This window comes from Pristis pectinata, chromosome 4, assembly GCF_009764475.1.
Source record: "Pristis pectinata isolate sPriPec2 chromosome 4, sPriPec2.1.pri, whole genome shotgun sequence".
NCBI lineage: Eukaryota > Metazoa > Chordata > Chondrichthyes > Rhinopristiformes > Pristidae > Pristis > Pristis pectinata.
Genome location: NC_067408.1, coordinates 16,184,221 through 16,207,659, shown reverse-complemented (window position 1 = coordinate 16,207,659; position 23,439 = coordinate 16,184,221). Strand labels below are relative to the sequence as shown.

The window sequence follows — 23,439 nt, the reverse complement described above, 5'->3', positions numbered from 1 at the left end:
TGAGAGTCCTTGAAAGCCTCTTTACAGCAGCTAGCTCAAGGAGAAGGTATTTGGAGAAAGAATGTTAAGAATAAGATCTAAAAATGAGGCTAACTGGAAAAAAGAACACTTTAGGATTCAAGTCCAAAGTCAAGTCATAATTCTGACACTGAGCATGTACTCTAAACTAACGCTTGTGCAGTAGAGGGAATGCCAAAATGCCAGACATATTTACTTTCAAACGAGATGTTAAACCGAGATTCTGTCAGCACTATGCGATGGATGAATGTTCTGACAGCATTATTTTGACGAGCAGCAGCAGCAATCTCCTCAACATCCTGGTCAATATTTCTGTCTCAACCACAAAACGAAAGCGGTTTCTCTTACATTACAGCAATGGCTAATCTTCAACAAGTACACAACAGATGTGAAGTGCTTGGAAATTTAGATACTAGGATGCAGAACATGCTATATAAACGGTGAAAGAATGGAGCACGATAAATATAAAATACACTGCAAGGGCAAGATGAATATGGAAATGATCATGTGCTGCATAAAAGATAGGACAGACCAGTTGGTCTCCCTCTGTGCAGTACACTTAGTGCAACACAGACAGATTGCATGTTAAATGCAGCTTGACAAATGTTATGAACAGCTGTTATCTGGACACGTAGCTTAAAATCAGTCATGTGGGAAACAACAGAACTATATGCTCAGAGTGAAGCATCTGGTTGGCAAAAAACTTTTAATTTTGGAACTTGCATCTCCAAATTCCAAGGAGGATCCAATAAAGAAAGTCAAGATTCTCCTCTACAAGGTCTTTGTGAAATAGTTTAAGTTTTAGATTTTAAAATTAGTACAATTCTGTATGAATCAACCATTACCATATGTTTTTGTTACTTGCAAGATTTTAATCATGGAACTAAAAATATCAACATAGTTTAAAAAAATACTGGCTTTAAACTGATCGGAAGTACTTTCACTCTTCCTTAAAATGCTGTGTGATGCTTTGGTTATGAGTGATGTTGTTCTGAGGAATGGGACAATGGCCTATACAGTACGCATCAATATCAAAGTGTCCAGTTCCTAGATCCAGAATAAGTTGCTCAGTTTAACCTAACAGCTTGCCTTGATCTCATACCAATATAGTGGTCTACACATTTTTTTAAAGGAAGAGCTAACTTGACAAAGCAAATAATGAAGGGCCACTTGCAGGATTTATTTTAGTCATAGAATATTATAGCATCTAAATAGGCTCTTCAGTCCACTGTGTCTACGTTGGCAATCAAGCACCTATCCATAGTCAATGCACTTTTTATGAACTTGTCCTACTGTGTTCTATGCAATTGCTTTTCAAGTGCTCATCTAAATACTTAAGTGTTGTGACAGTACCTTCCTCCACCAACTTCTTGGGTAATGCATCCAGATCCCCTTGGGTAAACTACTATTACAGGGTTCCAAACAAAAACAACCCTCAACTCCTGCCTCCATCACTGCCCCATGGGCTCCAAGCTTTTGGAATAATCTCTCCTGTAAACCCTTAAAGGCCTAACTGATTATACCTGGTTAAAGTTAACTATTAAAAAGGAGGCTTAGTGGGCTGAAATGTGGATACATCTCCAGGGCTTAATGAGGTGGAACCCAGGCTACTATGGGAGGCCTCTTCAAGAAATTCTGTCAACTGGTCATACAGGATCTCCCCTCAATAAAGCATGCTGACCACCCTTGATTAATCCCTACCTTTCTAAGTGCAGATTAATCTCGTCTCTCAGAAATTTTTTTTCCAATAGTTACCTGCCTCTGATGTTGAACTCACCAGCCTGCAATTGCCTGCTGCCCTTCTTGAATAAAAGGTACTATATTTGCTAGTTTACAATCATCTGGCATCTTTTCTCTGGGCAGAGCAGATTACAAAATTTCTGTCAAGGTCCCAACAATCTCCTCCCTTGCCTCCCAAGCAGCCTGGGATACATCTCATTAGACTCTGAGGGTTTATCCAACTTTTAAGTCTACCAAGACATCAAATACATCTTCCTTTTCATTGGTCACTTTTAACCTGATGTAGTCAAGATACAGGTCCTCCCCAGCTTACGAATGTGTGACTTATATACAGCCTGTACAGACTAATGCATACTAACAAGAATTTGGGAGACTGGCGGGATGGATTTGCTGGCCTTCATGGCTGCAGGCATCATCTGCTGTGTGGGAACTCGGTTTGCAGCCACAACGTTTTTGTTCCTTACTGTTATCAAACAATGCTTTAATTCCCAATTTAAAATGCAGGAATTATGACTTGTGGTTTATGTCTTGTCAGCATAGGTTACCTGAAGTCACTATAATGGTGTTGTTCTATAATGGCTCAGGAGACTCAAGAACATTTTGGGTCTGTATTCAGAAGGTTCCTTAAATATGTCACTGTTTCACTAATTCAACCTCAATTCTTTGGGCAACGGAAATATGCTTTGTCCACTTCTCCCAGCAATGACTGCCACCCACCCGCACAACACACCAAACTCATGAAGGCCATCACTTTGAGGACATCATCTTTAAGCACTTCAAATCAAGTCAATAAAATTCTGAACTGTAATACTTTGTGTTTACCAGGTAGGCTGTTCTCCACCAGCATATTTAAGTCTTTGTACTGAAAACTTACTTGTTCTTCCCATTAACACTGAGTAAATAACACACTTGTAGACACTGTGGTGTCCAAATGGGAGAGGGCTCCTCACTGAGAACTCCACCTAGCGTCCTCACTGAAATTCCCAACAACAGCTTGACACCATGCCCACAGCATCTGGCAAGATTCTTTCAAGCTAGTCAGGGACCTAATATAATTATCCAAGTTTGGGAACATGGAAAACAATCTGGATCGTTTTCTCAATCTTATAGAAGAGCCAAACTAATTAAACTAGTAATTAAAAGCCTGCTAAATTAGTCCCTTCTGCCTACACAAGTTCATATCCCTCCATTCTCTGCATATTCATGTGCCTATCTAAGAACCTCTTAAACACCTTTATCATATTTGCCTCCACTACCACTCCTGGCAGTACATTCCAGGCACCCATCTCTCTCTGTGTAAAAAAAAAACTTGCTTCACACATCTCCTTTGAACTTACCCCCTCTCACCTTAAATGCATCCACTCTAGTATTTCAACCCTGGGAAAAAGATACCGGCTGTCTACTCTCCTCATAATCTTATAAACTTCCATCAGGTCTCCCCTCGGCCTCTACCACTCCCAAGAAAAAAAACAACCCAAGTTTGTCCAACCTCTCCTCATAGTACATACCCTCTACTCCAGGCAGCATGTACTGGTAAACCTCTTCTGCACCTTCTCAAAAACCTCTAGATCCTTTCTACAATGGGGCGACCAGATCTTATTTCCCTTTAACTCCTCTCACATATGTAGCTTACAAGTGGTTTGTCTATTGGTAAGGCATTAACAAAAGTCACGTTTCATATACAATTAATGATCTGGAAATCTACCATCCTCTACCTGTCTCACTTTAGAAATGTTTCTGAGAAGATGTAGGATGACCAGCCCTATGATGTTTCATTCTTAGTTGGGGCAATGTGCTGGATGTCTGCCTGACAGAAAATAAAGTTTATTGCGATCAATCAATTGCTGATCATTTCAGACAGCTTTTGGAAATGAGGAACAAAGTATAGCATCATTTTGTCATTGGATCATTGAGACATGCAAAATTTAATGGCCTGAAACTATTTTGGTGCTTTTAACCAGGACCACGAGGCAGTTACAAGTTGATACAAGTTGGCAGTTGATAGGTTTAATTAATTATGTGCTCTGTGTTTATGTTTTAGTGAGTTGTCAAATTTCATAAAAGGACATTTGCCTTTTACCTTGGAATGGTAAAAGTTTGGCATGCAGAGGGAAGAAAGCCTAGTCCGCCATTAGGACTTTGTGACTAATGATCCTTCACCATCCTGCTGGAGCCTCAGGCCATGCCAGAGAGAGATAATGCAAGCCACACATGGACTGTTAGCCATATATTGTGCAACAATAGATTAGTGTCAGCTAAATGCACACCTGACAATTTCATTTCTACATTAACCATCCTTATAACTTATTTGTAAGAAATTTTGTTCAATGCTAAAATTCATTGAATTCCTTATCAATTATGAAACAGATTGATTTAAAGGAAGAAAGACCAGAACAAATGCATTGAATGCATTAAAAAATTTCCAAGATATGGAGCAGAAAATGCCAAGGATTTACTCAGCAATAAAATCAATTGCTACTAAGGTGAAGGAAAAGAAAATTCAGTTTGTTGGATTTCTATTAAAGATTTAGTTTGTATTTTTTGTCAGATTTGATATAAGCTCACCCTGGCTCAATCCAGAGTATGGCAGATGCAGTTCCCTTCTTCCAGTGCATGTAATCTTCACATTTGTGTAACCTATCCATTCTACAATTAAATTGTGTGCTAGTTTCATTATCTTGTATCAAAAATAAAGATTACTTTCATTGTTCATCAATGTTACCCAAATTATTTGCACTTCAACATTAGTTCACCAATTACTTTAGACAAGCACTCAGGCTTTAAAAAGTGGTTTTCGAACCAAACCACTCAAATTATAGACAATAGGCAATAGGAGCAGAAGTAGACCATTCGGCCCTTCGAGTCTGCACCGCCATTTTGAGATCATGGCTGATTAATTTCAAAGCAAATCTTTTCCAAGAGTTACAAATACTTAAAAACAAAAGCTCACCAAATAAAGGGAGAGCTCCCATGTACACTGCTCATCAAAAAATCTCTTGTAGCAAAAGAAAGTAAAAGGTTACAATGCTTAGGAAATTGTGTATTTTAGACCACGTTATACAAAATCTAGCTAACTTATAACAATGAAATCCAAATGACATGAAGCACAAAACAGTATTAGTTACATGTGACTGCTTTGATGAATTGAGTGAACACTTTGCTGAATGTTTTGGTGACCCCCCCACTGCTCTGTCCTCCGCCTTCTACATTACTCCAAGGGAGCTTAATTTAATATCAAGAAACAGTACCTTGTATTTGAATTAGACTCATTTCAGCCTCCCAAAGAGTTTAATAATTTCATTTTATTAGAACTTCCTGCATTTCCTACTGTTTAGATATCCGACATCCATGGTAAACTTCTTGGGTAATATCGGATAATAATTCTACCTTTCCCATTTATGCTGACTTTAAATATCCTTTTTTTGGTCACATTACAAGAACATTTCACCTTTCATTGTGATCCATTCTTGTAACTGAACTTTCCCCGCTTTCCAACAAATCTCACGACTTCTCTCTTTTCTTCCTTCTCATCTGAAAGCCCCACTCACTGTTTTGATGAAATGCCAACATGAAATGTTAATTCTCTCGAGAAGCAATCAGACCTGCTGAGTACTTCTAGCATTTTGTTTTTGTTTTAAATTTCTAGCAACTACAGTATTCTGACTTAATATTACATTTACCTGTGATTTTTTGAACAGAGTCCAATATGGGAGCGGTCACATTTCTAGGATCTTCTCCAAGCTTAATACGATTTCTTATTTTGAACAGCAAGTCCAAACTGACCAAAAGCTTGTTTCCAATGTTAAATAAACCTGGAAGCATAACAGATAATTATTTTTTATAGAATTCAAATTTAAGTAATGTCCAAATCAGCATTAATCCAACAAACAAGAAGCAGGGGAAATTTATCTAAGAAAAATATATTTTTGAGAATTATACCAAGAAGCAATTGTACACCTGCTTAGTTCAGAACCGTAGATTATGCAGCGAATCAAGAGGAATGGAGTATGGACTAATGATCCACTTCACAAGTTTAACTTATAAAACCCATCTGTGCACAAATGAAGATTCCCATTGTGGTTCAACCTCCCTTCCACAGAAGTGACTGTAGTTCATTTCAGTGATGGGATTGTCAGTGGCAATGAGATGCAAGAAATCAGTGTGAAGTGTGATGGGGTGGAAAATACAAATTTATCAATAAAGTTTATCTTTGTTACGTTCTTCCTGTAGTCATTAGAATTTTAAGCAAATTTATTAGATCACTGAAAAACTGTAAAATCATGTATTCCAATATTGTTTTTGTTATAAATATTCACATAGCCAAATTTGATATGAAAATTGCCTTTCTAAATTTGCTGTACTGTAACTAAATACCACTCCCTCTCCCACCCATGGTTTGGTGTGATGCTGTAGCAAGGTAATTGCGTCAGCAGTTTCCATTATAAATCTAGACATAAAAGTTTATGATGGAAAAAATGGGCAGGAAGCACTACAGCCACAAAAATTTTAATACATCATTGTCATGGATTAAAACAGTGCCGAAAACACAAGGTTGGCATTACTAAAGGAATTTATGGACTTGTGACAAAGTCCACTGGCAACCATTTTCATTTTAAAAAGTCGTGGGGTTGCTTGAAATACACCTGCACAATCCTTTATTTCCTTCCAAAGTAAATACTTGACACATTAATCTGCTTGTCTCATGTACCACCAAGGTATTTTATCAGAGAGACTAACTATAATGAGTTTCTCTTGGATGTGGAAGCTCAGGAGCAAAAAAAGGAAAAAGTTGAAAACTGTCTTTTTGAAACCATTTCCAAAATTGAACTATTCCCTCCTGCTCACTCTCACCCATAGAAAGTTCTGTCCATAATAATTAAAGTTTTAATATGCCTGTTAAATTTAAATAACCTTGGCAACTGTTACTCTGCAATTATGCACTCCATGGACATGTACTGCATTGACAAAGCATTTGAAGTCTAACACATTGATGCAGTCACGAAGAAGGCATGCCAGCGGCTCCACTTCATTAGGAGTTTGAGGAGATTTGGAGCATTCTGACTGGTTGCATCATTGCTGGTGTGGAGGCTCCAATGCGCAGCATCAAAAGAGGCTGCAGAGGGTTGTAGATTCAGCCAGCTCCATCATGGGCACAACCCTCCCCGCCATCGAGGACATCTTCAAGAGGTGGTATCCATCATTAAGGACCCTCACCACCTGGGACATGCCCTCTTCACGTTACTACCATCGAGCAGGTAGTACAGGAGCCTGAAGACCCACACTCAACATTTTAGGAACAGCTTCTTAACCTCCGCCATCAGATTTCAGAATGGTCCATGAATACTACCTCGTTATTCCTCTCTTGTGCTATTTATTTATTTTTGCAACTTCTAGTAATTTTTATGTCTTTATGTCTTGCACTGTACTGCTGCCACAAAAGAACAAATTTCAAGACATATGTTAGTGATAGTAAGCCTGATTCTGAAGTTTACACAACAACAGTTAAACATTCGAAGGTATCAAATTGCTGCGTGTATTTGAGAGATATCGACATATGTTTAGATAGTAATGGAATCAAGGGATATATAACTACTGTAGACAAGAACAAAGATCAGTCATGCTCTCATTGAGTGGTGGAACAAGCACGAGGAGCCAAGTGGCCTCCTCTTCCTATTTTTGTTAAGTGTTAAAATAGAGGCTTGAAATGAAAATATAAAAAGGTCAGAAGGCCTGACTTTAAAGTGGAAACTTCAGCTCTCAAAGTGGCACAGCTAGTAGATCCTCTGCTTCACATTGCCAGAGATCCAGGTTTAATCCTGATCTTGGGTGCTGTGTTGAATTTGCAAGTTCTCCCTGTGACTGCATGGGTTTCCTACTGTATCCCAAAGCCCTGAGGCCTTGGTAGATTAATTGATATTGGTTTATTATTGTCACTTGTACCGAGGTACAGTGAAAAACTTGTCTTGCATACCAATCGTACAGGTCAATTCATTACACAGTGCAGATACATTGGGTTAGTACAGAGTGCATTGATATAGTACAGGTAGAAACAATAACAGTACAGAGTAAAGTGTCACAGCTACAGAGAAAGTGTGGTGCAATACCGTGGGGCGGCACGGTAACGTAGCGGTTAGCACGACGCCATTACAGCGCCAGCGATCGGGGTTCAATTCCTGTCGCTGTCTGTAAGGAGTTTGTACGTTCTCCCGTGTCTGCGTGGATTTCCTCCGGGTTCACCGGTTTCCTCCCACATTGCAAAGACGTACGGGTAGGTTAATTGGGTTTAAAATGGGCAGCGCGGACTCGTTGGGCTGGAAGGGCCTGTTACCACGCTGTAAATAAAATTAAAAAAAACATTTAATAAGGTGCAAGGTCACAAGGTAGATCATGAGGTCATAGTCCATGGCCACAGTAAATTCCCCCTGGTGTGTAGGTAAATGGTAGAACCTAGGGTAGTTCATGAGAATGAGGAGAGAATAAAAAAAATAAGATTAATGTAGGACTGGTGTAAATGGTGGGGAGGGGGGGTGGGGGGGGGGGTGGTGGTGTTCATGGTCAGCGTGGACTCTGCTTCCGTGCTGCATCTCTCTATGGCTCTGCTTTAATTATTTCCATGCCCTATGCTTCACCCAAAAACTATACTCTTGCTTTCTTGTGTGCAATGCTGTAGGTGGATGACTAGTCAAATCAACTCAATTTTCAAAAGAAAAACAAATCAGAAAACCCTTTGTGCTTCGCCCCTTACTGGTTTTCATGCTCAAAGAAAAGAATTTCATTAAAATGTAGGTAAAAACAAAGAGGGACTTGAAGATTTAGTGACAGGAGATGCGTAGATAATGAAAGAGAGAATAAAGGAACATACAATTAAGGGGCTATGGATACAGTGCAGGCACATTAATTAGGTGTAATCTGTGAAGGATGAACTCTGACACAAATCGAATCTATAGAAGGACCTCTTTTGATGTTGTACTTTCAATTCAAACTAATCAATGTCAAATCAAGAGAGAGGTGAGAAAAAGGAACTAAGGAAAAAATGCAGACGGGAAAATAATTAGAATGACATTTAGAGAAATGGATTAAAAATGTGAGGCAAACAAAGATGTAGTTTAAACCAGAGGTCTGCTTTGTACAGAATTAAAACACAACCTGAACCTGACTACACCATGACCAATACATTGCCGTAAATATAAAAATCTTAACCATGATGTGCATATGGCAGTGGCGTTGAGCAAATCATCCTGACCTGGATGGTACTGAGTCGGAGTTGATATGCCATAATCTGAACACTGACAATTTTTTGGAATATTATCCAAGACTGGCATAGAGTGCCACAGGGCTTGGGTTGGGTTTCCAGATTCTGGTGTAAACTTAGTTTAGCAGGCACACTGATACCAAATTAGCAGACAAGAGCCTTAATTCAAGATTTAAGCCCTCAACCAAGGCTGACACTGTTAATTCTAGTGCGGAACTCTCAGTTGTGTCAGATGGCCAAAGCCATGAAAAACAATAGTGGTTGCATTTTAACATTTATTTTTAACCCAAAAAGCATTTTGGGATACCCCGGACTTGTGGAAGAAGCTACATAAATGTGCTGTTACTTAAATATACATGTGCATGTGACTAACTTCAAATGAAACTGTTCATCCAAAAAGGGAAAAGTTAATAGGCATAGCAATAAGATAGAGCAGATATTTGGTGTATTGCAATGCATGCTAATTGCTCCTTCAGTGATTTGCTTGTATTTAAATTGAAGCTAAATTTATTTTAACCAACTGTCATTGAAACCAGAATGGAATTCCTAGATATTAAAAATAAACTCAAAAACCCATGATTGACATTAAATAATTAAATAAAATTCCAAATATTTACTCAGTCAATTGTCATTACAAGTCATTCATCAAATATTAATGGAAATATCCTTTTTTATCTTTCAGTTTATTTTCCTGCTAGAATTGTCTTATCATACAACTAGCTATGGGACAGAACAATAAATGACTTCACTGTATGAATTTTTCCAATACACCAGAGAGAAAAAAAATCTCATATACCGATCCTTTCCTTTCATAGTTTTCTTCTAGAACATGATAAAATAGCTAAGTAGGATGGGGTTAACTCTGACACAAAGCCTCATGATTAGGGTAAATTTTAAAACAAAAAAAACCAGAAATTACCTTGCCTCAAAATGAATAGAACAACATGCAGCTTATAAAGCAGGGTTTGTCAAGTGGCATGCGACAGAACATACATGAGCTTGATTTCAGCAAACTTATCTCCACGCAGAACTGCTTCATGTGAGCAGTTAAATGCACCAGTCATAATCAAAATGTAAATTATGCTGGTTTTGTACAATATAAAATTATTTCTAGAATCTCACAAAGAATATTATTTCAGCATATTCCAGAATTGACCTGGGTAATTGTATAAGAACAGATTAGCAGGCTCAACTAGAGATAAATCTCTTACCTGAGCTGATGTCAGTGAAGTTATGAAGTGCAAGACAGTGGGGATTCATGCAGATTTTTGTTTGCACAATAACCACTTGGAACTGGCTTTCTGTTAGCAGCCAGCATTCCTCAGGGCCAGCTACTGAACTATAACAAGAAAAAAAATCATGGTTCAGAAATTTTTGGAGCTATAATTCAGATTCTTTTTGCAAACTTTTGCAAGAATATTGAAACACACAGCACATGAATGATGAACAAGCTATCAGAATTGGGTATATTCTTTGGAAATAGCATGTAGGGAATTCACTACTTTCCCCCTCCTCTCATCCCCCCATCTTCCCAAGCCACCAAATGACACAATTAATAAGGCAAATCAAGACTACCCTATTTAAACTCAAGCATCAATTTCAGTGGGCACAGTATCACTTCATTTAACTTCAAAACTTTAACAAAGCACAACTGACACTCTGATGCACTGTGCCAATAAACCTAATTAAAACTCAAGTGTTAGTATAAAAATTATTTAGTAAATTGATATTTTCAGTTTGACAGATTATGTCACAAACTGTGCCCTAGCTTGTAACTTGCTCGCCCAACTCACAATCTGGGTGCACAGAGGCCTAAGCGTTCCCTCCTCTCCTCCAACTTCCCTCGTATAAAACGCTGGAATACATTTTGGGGAAAAAAGGACAGGATCCTTCCTTTGTTCCTTGCTACCTCATGAAGAAAAAATTTAAACAAGCAAGCCACTTCAGGTCATTCCTGCTCATCTATTCCAACCATTTGCTCAGAGAATGGAAACTAAAAGAAGAGCAATAAATCAAAAATTCAAAAGGTGAGAGATCAATATATATTTTACAGTAAGTGGCAATAGGAACATTGCCTTGTGTGTTTGGTACATGTAAAACATTCATTTGCCCTATTATTAAGCTCCAAGTTACCTTCTAACTTTCTTCAAGAATTGTATTAGATACAGACTTACAATTAAATAAAAATTGCAGTATGAACTAGCAGCTACGTCTCCAAAAGGAGTGCTGTGGACAGAGTCCAAAAATACTCAGCCAAATACTCTTTTACTGGACCGAGTTCAACAAAAGTGCATGTACTTATACAACATGGTAGACATCCAAACAGATCACAGAGCTGCAACTGAAGTACAGAAATGAACTTTAGTAGCCCCATACTTTCTTGTTAAAGTGAATAAAAAGCATACTGCCATCTACTGGTATCTACTCAAATTATTACAGAACAATTTGGAAGCTGGTATTTTGTTTTTTCAGTTCAATGAGGTTAAAATATATCATGAGTTCGATGTTTTATAAAAAAAAATAACCTGAAAACAGAATTAACTTTACTCATGTCAACATTCCCAACAACCTTCCTCTTAGACATCCCTCAGGGTCGAGGTTAACCTGGTTCCACTCTGGTTTTGTGGATTCTGAGATAGCTAATAATGCTAATATGAGAACCTCAGTCAATTCCACAGGTGGGGCAGGAGGTAGCTGATGTGGCAGGCTGGTAGATAGTTTGTAGTGTGCTACCATTTACCCAGGGCTCTTGAGTACTCCTAACACACAACCTCAAGATTCTCAATACCATCTTGAAAGCTCCATCTCCACTTTGAATAGTTATATGCCAGAGGACCCCAAGGGTCAGTGGGGATGTTGCACTTCTTCAGCAAAGCTTTGAGCACACCTTTGAACTGTTTTCTCCATCCACCTGGTAATCTCGTCCCGCGACAGAGATTATGAATAGATTATGTTTCAGGAACCTGGGTGTCAGGCAAGTGAACAACATGAGGAGCCAAATGAGAGTAACTAGGGTTTCCATGCTAGACTTGTTGGCTTGGGAAAAGGGCACTGATATTTGCTTGCTTATCCTTGCAATGAATTTAGAAGAGATAGTGGTGACAGTGTGGTGGTATTTTTTTTTCCCAGTGCCTTGAGATACATGATGTAGGTAGTCCAGGCCTCAAAGCTTACAAAAGTGAAGGCATCACCGCAGCCCTGCAGACCATTAGGTTGTGCCAGTTTTGACATGCTGATCTTCAAATAACCTTTTTCTCAATGGACTAAAGTGCCAATGCATTAAAGGCAGTGGTGAATTTCATCAATGTCTGCATTTGCCAAGAGGTAGTTCCTGAAATATGGCAAGTGATCCAAATTTTCCAGGATCTTATTGTGAACCATTATTGTCAGAGCAGTAAAGTGTAGTGGGAGCAGATTGGTGGAAGACCTTGGTCTTGCAGGTGCCAAGTCGAAGGCTCATCCTCTCATCTATTTTGGTGAATGAGTCAAGGATACCTTGGAGCTCGGCCTCAAGCAGATGCAAATGTAAAGTCAGGCATAATTTTCATTCCACAGTTCGACTGCTAAAAAATACATTGGTTACATGGATTCCTGTTAGATCTGACGAAGAGCTCCATTCCCACTAGGTGGTTTGTTGGAAGTGAGGTGCAGCACTGTGGCAAGATTGAGAGGCATGTTAGGTCAATAACTTAACCTTGTTTGACACCAGTCTTTAATGATACTGGTTCTGTTGCAGACCTGGTGGCTAGTATCATGGCTTGCAATTGATGTGAAGCAAGCGTAAGATAGAGATGAATAACCACAAGCAGCCAAATTTGGAGAGTACTTCATAATCCCTTTCAATTGATGCAGTCAATGTCTTTAGTGAGGTTGAAGGAGAACATGTAGCGGCCGATGCTACTCCTTACATTTTGCAGTTGTCACATGGTGAAGATGGGTGGAATCCACACTGCAATTCAAAAAGCAGCTCAGCTGCCACTAGAGAAAGGCAGTTGAAGATGACCTTGGCAATGACTTTCCCCTCTGGCAGACAGCAGGGAGAGCCCTCTGCAGATACTAAAGTTGGGCTTGCCTCCTTTCTTGAAGGTGGTCATGATAAAGCATCTCTAAGATCTCCAAGTTTAACATCCTCTTCTAAGATGTGGATGATAAGATTGTGGATTTGCATCTGAAGCTCTGCACCAACAAATCTTAAGATTTCAGTGGGGATGCAATCTGCTCACAAGGCATTGTTATTTCTGAGTTGGGGTACGCGTTTTTTGACTTCTTATTACTCAGCAGAAACAGCAAGGTTCTCGAAAAGGGTGCAGTGGAATGGAGTCTATATCTCATTAACATCAGAGTCACAGTGAAGGAAGTCTTTGAAGGCGTTGACTGCCTCTCTGTCCCTGATGAATTCATCCTCATTCTTTGCTCTCATTGGGTGGGGCCTTGGGTGTTTGGATCATAGATAGTATTTGTGGCTCTAAATAACCCACACATGTCATGTTGGCAGCAACATACTGAGTCTCATATATACATATGGGCTGCTTAGTTGTTGGAACACAAGATTGTTCTGAGAACATTTAAAAGAATCCACATAACTAACAGTTTAAAAAATAATACTGACATTTTTGTACAAGTCCACTTATTCCTGCTGTTTATCCATTTTGTTTTAAAAGGAGAAAATTCATTGGAAATGAGCCATCCAGACACTGTGATGACCGCATGTTATTTACCACCAAAATGCTTGTGGTTTAATGTCAATCTCTTCCCAAGAATACTTCAATGGCTGATGATGGAATCCAGTTACCCACATTGCCATCCAGGCTGGCGAGAGTCACAGACCCTGTTGCTTTCAACAGAATCCTTTTGTTAAGCGTGACGATGATGGTGGGTGGTGGGGAAACATTTCCCACCAGTAACCATTTGGGAGAAAAAGGAAAGAGGATGTGGCAGAGTAAGAGTGCAACTGGCAGACCCTTCTGCTAAAAATAACACTCTTAGTCACGTAATCTGGGAATAATACTTCCCTAGGATGCAACATGTGCTTGAGCAAAATCTAAAAAAAACAAAAGCATAACTAAACTTGAACATTTGGTTGGAAGTTCTTCTCCTATTTATTGTGTCATTCTGCTCTTCCTCCGCCTTGCTGTAAGGACATGTTGGTCAAGTTAACACAGACTTCTGCCAACATTATTCAGACAGAGATCACAATGAAACAAAAGGAGTGGCACATGAGTGTTTTGCAAGTTCTCCTTAAATCCAAGGACCATCCCTTCAATGTTGGGGGAAAAAAGGCTGATTTTGCATATTCACAAACCTCTTTCTATTAACTACTAACAATTGTTGTGGATTCCAAATTAATAGAAAGATCATTTTTTGAAAACCTGGCTTTATCAATTTTCTGTAGATTAAAGTTCCTAATGTCCATAAAACCCTTCACTTTTGGTCACATTCTGTTTTGAGATGCCCCTCCTCCTGAATCAGTGTAGCCAGACTTGTACACTTGTCTAGAACAAATCAGTGCTGTTACTGCAGTAACATATCCCAAGATGATACGTCGGAATTTTATCAAATAAAATTTGATTTTTTACCAAAAGAATGTTCGGAAAGACAACAAAATTCTTTGCATAAGTTTTGATGAGCATCTTGATGAGTAAAAAGTAGTAGAGGAAATATTGAGAAAAGGAATACCAAAACTTTGGACCTCAACAGCTGAAAACACAACTGACAGTCGCAAAGTGATCAAAATTAGGCACGATAGAGAGATTTGGAGCGTGGATATTTTAAAGATCAAGCAATTATTAGGCTGCAAAAAAAACAAATCAACCTGCACAATAGACTGACCTTTTGCTGTAAGATGTACCAGAACAAATGCTTCTGATTTGCCTCAGATACAAAATTAGTTTATGAAAGCTGCACTAAATAAAAGCATATCTCAACAATTGGGGTGGCTTTTTGTTTTTAATTACCATGCCACTCAATTTTCCTGAATTTCATGAGAACAAAGGCAGACTTGCCACCCTGAACCTGTGCGGTTCAGTAATTGGCTAAATGTTTAATATCAGACCACTTGTCAATTTGAGGCACAGTGCAGGATTGCTAGCCAAAATTTTGATAGTCCACTACTGTTCCAAGTACGCGCTGTACTAACAAGATCATGTGCTATATTTACATCACCATTGTCCTTAATGGCAAAAAAGCCCAATTTTGTTCATCAAGAGCCAAGCACCAGCTGGTTTTATATTACTTTCCTTTTCAGATTTTCTGATCAACTTGCAGGGACAACATGTGGGGTGGGCTGATGGAATAGAGCATGTTCGCAGCGACTCAATACGCTTTCAGCTATCAAAACTAGGCTTCTCTGCAAGAGCAACAAAGCAAATATAAAACTGTTTATGATGAAAAGCCATCAGCCTGAAACATTATCTCTGTTTCTACTTCCACATATCTTATGCAACCTGCTTGAGTATTTTCAACATTTTCTGTTTTTGTACAAAAATGGATGTTTGTCAGTTTAAATGAAATTTGGGAGCACAAAACTGTCCCCTCTCCAATCTAATGAATAATTACAAAGCATGAATGAAAACCTGTTACCCATAAACAAATTAAGTTTTAAGAGAACATTTGTTTTTAAAAAGTGGTTGGAAATGGACAATTGGACCAGAAGAATTATCACTGGCTTTTACATCTGCTGTATTAAGGAGCTATAATAGCCTTTCACATAATTTATGCCCATGTTCAATTTTCATTGTTTATAAGTGGATAAACTGAGCTCCATCTCCTCATAGTTCAAATTAAATATAAAAAATTTTAATAGTTCTATAGCTGTTTGCACTGTCAGTTAGCACTATAAATACTATTTTTCCTGATACTAAAATGTGACCTCTTAGTATAATACAAAATAACTGCAATGCATTTATGAAGTGCAGTTGTATGCATAATTTTCAATGTACATGCTGGGTATAAGATCCATGAAGATGAGGAATATGATTTTCAAATTCATAGCAATCTAACAGCTTTGTAAAAACAGTAATCTCATATCCATGTGGGGAAGCAGCTGGCCCCTGCACTGTCCAATTCCCTGCAGAAGTCCAGCAAAAAAAGGATCAACAGATACAGATCAGTCTTATAATTCCAAGGCTTGCCAATTGAATGTCCTGTTTAACCATATAACTCATGAGCAATTTAATAATGAAATAGTAGTAAAAAGGTCCTTACTTGTATCCACCCTTGAACAACTGGCTATCACACAGGCCACAGATGGTGGCTGAAGATTCAAAGTAATTAGGCCATGAATTTTGTTCAAGTGTTATGGTTTCATTCACCGCAGACAAGACCAAACGTGAACTGTTGAGTTCCCGAATTAAACTGAAAATTTCATGAAGTTCAGCCTCGTTCTCTGGTATTTGAACTGTTCTCCTGAGCAGAAGTAATGTAGTCTGACGCTGTAGGTCCTTTGAGGCCTGAGTTAGCCCTTCCTCTGGATTCAGCAGACCCAAGGAAAGGGTATTATTTATCTGAAATTAAAATTTAAAACAATATACATGAAAGACAAAAAGCCAAACAAAGAGCAGCAAAATGCTGCACACAACTGATTTGACATTTTTCATCTTTTAATTTTATTTTCTGGCTCGGTCTTATCTCAATGGACACATTCCCCACAAACAATTGACATTCCAAGCTCAAGAAGTTTAATACTTTTTCCCTTGACCTCACACAGGAAATAAAAGAAAAGTTTCTTTCTTTGGATCCTTCATTATCTTGTCTTTTGGACTTGCTCGAAAATCAAACACCAGAGACTGCCTTATATGTAGCGAGATAAAATTGTTTGGTTCCTATTATTTTTGTGATTTTGGGATATGGTGTAATGGCAGGAAAGATGAGACAGAAGATCAGCCATAACCTTTATGCATGATAGAGCAGGCTCAATGACCACATGGCCTAGTCCTGCACCCATTCCTTATGAAATGTGAAGCACACCAATGACCTTGGGTGCATTAACTTTCCTCTTGCACAGAACAAGGTAAAATTGCAGGTGACTAGCTTCTTTCTGTTCCATAAACCAGTACAACACAGGAACAGGCCACTTAGCCCACGATATTGTGCTGAATTAAAGTAATTACACATAGAACATTACAGCACAGTACAGGCCCTTCGACCCACAATGTTGTGCCAACATTTTATCCTGCTCTAAGATCTATCTAGTCCTTCCCTCCCACATAGCCCCCTATTTTTCTATCATTCATGTGTCTGTCTAAGAGTCTCTTAGATGTCCCTAATGTATCTGCCCCCACAACCTCTGCAGGCAGTGCGTTCCATGCATCCACCACTCTCTGTGTAAAAAAACTTACCCCTGACATCCCCCTTATACCTTCCTCCAATCACCTTAAAATTATGTCCCCTCGTGTTAGCCATTGTCACACTGGGAAAAAGTCTCTGACTGTCCACTTGATCTATGCCTCTTATCATCTTGTACACCTCTATCAAGTCACCTCTCATCCTCCTTCTCTCCAAAGAGAAACGCCCTCGCTCGCTCAACCTATCCTCATAAGACATGCTCTCCAATCCAGCTCCCACTCCCTGCTGCCTGCACACAGTCCATATCCCTCCATTCTCTACAATATTCACCTGCCTATCTCAGAGCCTCTTAAACATCTTGATCGTATTTGCCTCCACCACCATCCCTGGCAGTACATTCCAGGCACCCACCACTCTAAAATAAAAAACTCACCCTGCATATCCCCTTTGAACTTTTCCCCTCTCACCTTAAATGCATGCCCTCTAGTATTAGACATTTCAACCCTGGGGAAAAGATACTGGCTGTCTACCCTATCTATGTCTCTCATAATTTTATAAACTTCCATCAGGTCCTCCCTCAGCCTCTGCTGCCCCACAGAAAACAACCCTACTTTGTCCAACCTCTCCTTATAGCATATACCCTCTAATCCAGGCAGTATCTTAGTAAACCTCTTCTGAACTCTCTCCATAGCCTCCATATCCTTCCTATAAATCAGGTGACCAGAAATGAATGCAATACTTCAGATACAGCCTAACCAGTTTATAAAGCTGCAACATAACTTACTGACTCTTGAACTTATTGCCTCATCTAATAAAGACAAGCATGCCATATGCCTTCTTCACCTCCCTATTGACTTGTGCAGCCAATTTCAGGGAGCTATGGACTTGGACCCCAAGATCCTTCAGTTGGCAAGAGCCTGGACAATTTTAAATAATCATTTGGCTGGTTTACAATTTTTGCCCCCACTTTCTGGAGTCCCTTTTGAGGGAAATGACAGGACTTCACCCCTCAAAATTTCAGTCCCTGTCAAAACAAAAGCTTAAAATGGAACAGAGATAATCACAATTGATAACAATCCATGCTTTGGATTATCATCAATGGCTTCAGAAGGTGAAAAATTGAAAGAGAAAAACTAAAACTCAGGGGGCTCCTGTACTTTAGTCATTCCAAAGTAGTATACAGGCCAAAACTAATTTAAGCATTGTCATTGTTGTATTGTAGGTGACACAACATTTAATTTCTGTATGGCAATTTCCCACAAACAAGAATATGATAAAGGCAATATTGTCTATTCATGTGCTTTTGATTGATAGATAAATATTGTCAAAATACTGTGGATAACTCCCCTGTTTTTCCATGAAAGAGTGCTATAGGAATTTTCACATCTGCTTGAGAAGAGGAGGTTCAGCTTATGATAAGAGGCCGGAGTGGCCTAGAACCAGCCCACTGCCTGTACAGGAAGGAGATAGAGAACTTAGTGGAATGGTGTCATGACAACAACCTTTCCCTCAATGTCAACAAAACAGAAGAGCTGGTCACTGACTTCAGGAAAGGGGGCGGTGTACATGCACCTATCTACATCAATGGTGCTGAGAGGGTTGAGAGCTTCAAGTTCCTGGGCGTGAACATCACCAACAGGCTGTCCTGGTCAAATCACGTAGATGCCACAGCCAAGAAAGCTCACCAGCACCTCTACGTCCTCAGGAGGCTAAAGAAATTTGGGTTGTCCCCTTTGACTCTCACCAACTTTTACCGATGCACCATAGAAAGCATCCTATCTGGATATATCACAGCTTGGTACGGCAACTGCTCTGCCCAGGACCGCAAGAAGCTGCAGAGACGGACACCAGCTTCCCCTCCTTGGACTCTGTCTTTACCTCTCGTTGCCTTGGTGTAGCAGCCAGCATAATCAAAGACCCCACCCATCTGGGACATTCTCTCTTCTCTCCTCTTCCATCGGGTATAAGATACAGGAGCTTGAAGGCACGTGCCACCAGACTTAAGGACAGCTTCTACCCCACTGTGATGAGTATTGAATGGTTCCCTTATACAATGAGATGGTCTATGACCTCACGATCTACCTTGCTGTGACCTTGCACCTTATTGCACTGCACTTTCTCTATAGCTGTGACACTTTACTCTGTACTACATCAATGCACTCTGTACTAACTCAATGTAATTGCACTGTGTAATTAATTGACCTGTACAATCGGTTTGTAAGACAAGCTTTTCACTGTACCTCGGTACAAGTGACAATAATAAACCCATACCAATACCTTGACTCACTGCCTGCAGTCCCCACAAGCAAGAACTTTGTCTGTGATGTGCTGATATTTTGGAAGAGGACCCCAGATGGCAAATGGACCTCAAGTATTGTTCACCAGCTGTCAAGGGCTTTTCATGAATTTTCTGTGTTTCCTCAATGGTATTGTGACTACACTATCTCTCATCATCAGAGACATAAAAAAAAACTCAAAGCAATTTAATGATTTAGAAAATAATTATTAATGAACAAAAATAAATTTAATTGAAAGGTCAAAATATTAACAGATTAAATAAAATTCAAAGTATATAAGTACATTGTTTCACAGGATCAGTAATCCAGTGTATAAAGATGATGTCAAAAGAGATATTGATGTGAACCCTCTGCTTAGCAGGACAGAATACCACAACTAGGCTCAATGTCAAGTCCAATGATGGTGCAGACAATAGAGCACCCACCACCTACTCCTGGAACACCAGGTGGCCTTTTACAGCTTGCTGGCTATCAAGGTCTTTAATTCTTTAATTGTCTCCCACAATCAGACATGTAAAAATAAAATTTAAACTGATTTGAAAAATAAATGTAATTATAAATAAATTTAAATAATAAAAAATAGATTTCATTAGAAGAACATTTAAACACTAACAAGTAACAAAAAAATTAGTATTTATAACTAAATTGTCAGCATCTGACCCACAGTGAATCTTGAACATGTCCAGGAAGTGTGAAGACGTGAATGGCTCATAGCAAGCGATTCATTTGGGAACTATTTGCCATCAGTCAGCACAATCTGAGCCTCATTGCTATATAAAAAAAATAGTATGTTGAGGTTGGGGCAATTGTACAAGTAACATAACTGAGAGCTCCTTCAGCCCCAAAAGATAAATCACTTCAAAAAGTAAATCATAAATTAAAATCATGAACTATTTCATAGAGAATTTACAGTGCAACACAAACCATATTGTTTCTAAATAAACACATGTAAGATAATGTTATTATTGTATATACTCTGAAAATACTACTCACAACAGGTTTTGATGGCTTTATATCCTGTTTGTCTCTTGTGAAGTCATAGCCACACTTTGGACAAATTCCTGGTTTGTACCTATTCATGTATACATATGTACATCTGGGATTTTTACATCGTCCTTTACCTCTGCAGGTTGCCAAACCCAGGTCCTAAAAAACACAATTAAACTTATTACTGACAATGCATACTTGAAATTTGTTAACCATGGAATACAGTGAGAATTATGATAAGGGAAATTATTCCAAAAATTCCCAACAGGAAGTGTTAAAATTTCTTACAAGAACAGCCACACTAAAGATAACAATACCAGAACACTTGCATAAAGTATGCACATCCATACACTTGTTTATCCTCCACATGGTGCACAAATGACACCAGGTTTACACTCAAGTGGAGTTGGTAAATTGACAATCACTTTTCCATTGAGATGGGCAAGAAACAACTTTTGTTGTACTTAACTCTTTTCCATCCTTTTCAGTTTTGGCTTACACTTAAAATTGGAAAACAAATCCTCTTTATCTTTCTCAGAGACAGCTTCAAGATTGAAGAAAAGATGAGGAGATAAATTTCTCGCATCTAAGGTAAACTATATGCTTTCAAGATTTTCCAGGCAATAGATGTTTTCCATCAAATAATTAATTTCTAGATTGCAACTTCTGTATGTTAATTGCTTTCCTTTACTTGCACCACTCCCCACTGCCCCCCTCCCCCATATGAGTGGTCTGAAACTTATCTGTGATGGTTAACTACAAATATGGTTGGTACCTTTCTCAGGTATGCTGTTCACTTGAGAAAACGGTCTAAATGGTTATTTTTTTTATTATGTTTAAAATTGTAAATGAAGAGTGAACCAAAATTCAAGAATAATCTATACAATATGAAGAGTGAAAGTAGTTAAGAGAATGTAAATTTAGAAATGCCCGAGTTCCTTTAGTAAATATTTAAAACAAAAATTCTAATCCTCTTTCATAGTGAATGTAACACTTACAAAGGCACTCGCTTTGCTGGTTTTTGGAAGATTCAGACACACAGTTCGGACAGAAACTGCACTGGCTTGAGGTGATCCACTCTCTGCAGAAACTTTTAATTCTGCCTAAAAGCAAAAACAAAACTTCTTAATATTCATCAAAGTCTGAAAAAGGTGACTTACCAGCTCTAACAGAATGCTGGAGTCTCAAGTAAAATGGCATCTGGTCTTGCATTTTTGTCAATTATCCTCACTACTCATTATTCCTCAGGCAATCTGTCAGTATTGGTACAATGCGAATGGTAGTTAACAAAGTACAATTAATCTGAATGTTATATTGCTTTACGCAGGTTTTACACTGACATTTGTACGAAAAAGTATTTTGGCTTGGTTCTAATTTTAAGATTATGTTCACTTGCTTTGGATTCTTTAACCAGAATTTTTTGTTTGTTACTGCAGTTAATACACTGCATCTCTTATTAATTTTAACTGTTTTCAATGTTGTCCCTCAACCAGATAAACTCAAAGTGGAAAAACAGAAATGTTCATGGCCTGGACTCAATGTATTCAGAGTGCAGGGTATGAAATAGTAATTTACCAGTACAACTGAAGGGTGGGACTGCCCATATTGAAATTAGCATGAATTAACAGGGGTCTGTAAAGTGCTCAAAAATTGCCTTTAAGCGTGTAGAACAAACAAAGATTGTTAGCCTTGTAGCGGTTGCTACCGCGGAATAAAACAAGACTCTACTCGGAGGATTGCCAAACAGAACTGGTTTATTTTCCTGCCTTGCGCGGGCCCTTTAAGGGAGAAAAACTCCCGCCCAAAAAAACCGGCAATGACGTAAGTCCTACGTCATCAGGACTTTCCCGCGCGCGGGTTCTCCCCGTCGCTCGGAAAGACGAGGCCTGCCGCCATCTTGGGCCTCGTCGCTCCGACGCCGCGCGACCCGACTACCGAGCCGGTTCGCCCGACTAGACGGTGAGTCGCCACACAACCCCCCCCCCCAGAACCGGCGAGACAGTCCCCAAGGTCCGTGGGCTGTGCCAGCTGCCGCTTAGGGGGGCGGCCTCTGCGTCGTGGCGTGGCAACCTCGACAGGCTGTTGCAGATCCAAATGGGCCGGTTTGAGGCGGTCCGCCGTGAAAACCTGTTCCCTGCTTCCAATGTCCAAAATAAAAGTGGATCCGTTATTCCGTATGACTCGGAACGGTCCCTCATATGGTCGTTGCAATGGCGCCCGAGGTGTGCCCCTGCGAACGAAAACAAACTTACAGTCCCGTAGTTCCTTGGGCTGGCAGGATGGAGCTTGACCGTGCCATGAGGTGGGAATCGGGGCCAAGGCGCCGAGCTTCTCGCGCAGTCTTTGTAGAACTGCTGGGGGTTGTTCCCCTTGGTCCTGAAGGGCAGGTATGAAATCCCCGGGGACAACTAGTGGCGCCCCGTATACAAGCTCAGCTAATGAAGCGCGGAGGTCTTCTTTGGGGGCAGTGCGTATGCCGAGCAGGACCCAAGGCAGCTCGTCAACCCAGTTAGGACCCTTCAGGCGGGCCATCAAGGCCGATTTTAGATGGCGGTGAAAACGTTCCACCAACCCGTTTGATTGAGGATGGTAGGCCGTGGTGGTGTGCAGCTGCGTCCCTAGCAGGTTCACTAATGCAGCCCAGAGACTGGAAGTGAATTGGGTGCCTCTGTCTGAAGTGATGTGGGCCGGAACGCCAAAACGTGAGACCCAAGTTGTGAGCAGCGCTCGGGCGCAGGAATCAGTTGTGATGTCAGTCAGGGGGGTTGCCTCAGGCCACCTCGTGAACCGGTCCACGATGGTAAGGAGGTACCGGGCTCCTCTTGAAACCGGCAGAGGGCCCACGAGGTCGACGTGTATGTG

General features: G+C 39.7%; 1 protein-coding gene across 1 annotated transcript in view; it reads right to left on the bottom strand.

Annotated features, from left to right (window-relative positions):
- hmgxb3 (HMG box domain containing 3) overlaps positions 1–23,439 on the bottom strand; it is an 82,493-nt gene that overhangs the window by 22,095 nt on the left and 36,959 nt on the right. Inside the window, exons 13-17 of the mRNA XM_052013562.1 lie at positions 21,576–21,676; positions 20,584–20,736; positions 16,214–16,512; positions 10,222–10,349; positions 5,439–5,570 (exon numbers count right to left, since the gene is read on the bottom strand). Of these exons, the coding sequence (XP_051869522.1) occupies positions 5,439–5,570; positions 10,222–10,349; positions 16,214–16,512; positions 20,584–20,736; positions 21,576–21,676 (813 nt within the window). The remainder of the gene's footprint in view (positions 1–5,438; positions 5,571–10,221; positions 10,350–16,213; positions 16,513–20,583; positions 20,737–21,575; positions 21,677–23,439) is intronic.